General features: G+C 31.9%; 1 protein-coding gene across 1 annotated transcript in view; it reads left to right on the top strand.

Annotated features, from left to right (window-relative positions):
* Positions 1 to 1031: 1031 nt before the first annotated feature.
* Positions 1032 to 1893, top strand: part of WDR5 (WD repeat domain 5) — a gene marked incomplete at its 5' end in the record, with an annotated part of 4058 nt that continues 3196 nt past the window's right edge. The window contains 2 exons of the mRNA XM_010182133.1: positions 1032 to 1134; positions 1534 to 1648. Coding sequence (XP_010180435.1) covers positions 1032 to 1134; positions 1534 to 1648 — 218 coding nt within the window. The remainder of the gene's footprint in view (positions 1135 to 1533; positions 1649 to 1893) is intronic.

The raw sequence follows: 1893 nt of genomic DNA, 5'->3' as shown, positions 1-1893 counted from the left end.
CTTGTTGATTTTTTTTAACTGTAAAAAGGTCTGCACAACTATAGCAATGCAAGCTTCACATTGTTAGAAAGTAAAAGGAATAATTCTATAAAATGAAAGGAGTATAATCAAGTTTTTGTTATCATAAACAAATAGAAAATACAATTGCTCAGGAGATTTGCTTTCCTGTTCATTTAGCTTAAAGATTAATTTAGCTACCCTTATACATCTTATGCGATGAATAAAAACATTTCAGTTACTGCAACTCATTTAGTTGTTTTTTGAGTCATTAGTTTATCTATTAGTTAAAGCCTTTTTCTATTACTGATACTGCGACATTAGCATTGTCATTTACTAATCCTTTAATATATATAAATTAATTTTTTTAAGGGTTCACTGCTTTATAGGCTGTTAATTCATAGGAAGCAATAATGGCTAATTTTACTCTTTCTATTCAGCTAAAGCTGAGGAATTCAGTGGAACTAGTATTGTCAGTCCCTGTGCAGCAAGAAGTTTAGGATTAATGAGGATTAGAAATCATATTTCAGTTTGACCTTCATTTGCCTGTCACTCAGGAACGTCTTCACATTAAGTATCTGATTAAGTTCCGTTTGATCTTTAGCGGATTTTATAAAACATTTGGATTGTATGAAGTTTAAAGAAGTACTGTTTACAGTTCATTTAAGTAGGATAATGGGAGAATAATATGGAAAAACTTCTTGTATGTGCTTTGTATGTAGAAAAATACAAGAAATCTGTCTCTGGCACTGGAAAGTCATCACATTTCACTGGAAATACATTCACTGAAGTATTTTTGAAAGAGAAAGGATGACTTTCCCATTTTATTCCTTACAGCCTCTTTGTCTTAAAGAGAAAATACGGAATTGATGTAGTGCTAGAATACTAAATGAGCTGTACCACTCCATTTAATTGCTTTAATTGATAAAACAGAGAAGACTTGACACCTTAACTATACTATTTTATAAATTTACTTGTAATTCATATGCATATATCAAAATGCACACTGAAAATGTAAATAACTTTTTTTGTAGGATGTTACATACTTTAATAGGTCACCAAGGAGAGATTAGCAGTGCACAGTTCAACTGGAACTGTTCTCTCATTGTCACTGGCTCAATGGGCAACACATGCATGGTAAGAAAATTGAGCGTGTACTGAATACATCTACTTGATATATTAAAATATCTATTTTGTAAATGGAGGAGTATTATTTTAAACAAGTACTTATAATTTGTCAAAGAATTTACAACTAAATGCAGTACCTATAAGATTATAGGTAAGCTTAAGACCAGTTAAACAACAACATACGTATTTTAGGGCTTGTTTAATCAATACACTGAAATAATAATAAAAAAGGACTTAATTAAACTGACTAAACAGTGACTCTTTACTGATTTATGTCCAGGTTTCATGTTAATACTTTCAGTCAGACATCAGAAAGGACCTATACATGTCACTTTATGGTTCCAGTAGATATCTGCCAAGTAAATTAGTCAAAGTAAGCAAAAAAATTACCCTTATTTGTTTATGCAGCTGTGGAATGCTATGACTGGGACACATATAGCAACTTTAACGGGTCATAGTGATGAAATACTGGATGTCTGCTTTGATTATGCTGGTCAGCGTATTGCAACTGCCTCTGCTGATAGTAAGTGAACTGACTGGGACTGCTGTAAGAATTGCAATAGTAGCATAAAGAACCAAATTCCTTTGGTTTTGCTTTGATTGTAGCATGATGAAAGTGGAGTACTATGACTTGAAACTGTAGATCAAGCAATGTTTTTTGCATTATAGAAAGTTTGACATTAAGCTTAAGAAGTTTTCCCCAGTGAAAATTTTCTTATTATTCACACTTTAAACAACTCAGTATATCTTTCCTCTCTAACGTCAGAG

The sequence above is a fragment of the Mesitornis unicolor genome, unplaced genomic scaffold (genome assembly GCF_000695765.1).
Source record: "Mesitornis unicolor isolate BGI_N332 unplaced genomic scaffold, ASM69576v1 scaffold40913, whole genome shotgun sequence".
NCBI lineage: Eukaryota > Metazoa > Chordata > Aves > Mesitornithiformes > Mesitornithidae > Mesitornis > Mesitornis unicolor.
Note: the sequence above shows the minus strand (reverse complement) of the source record. Positions and strands in the feature narration are given on the sequence as shown.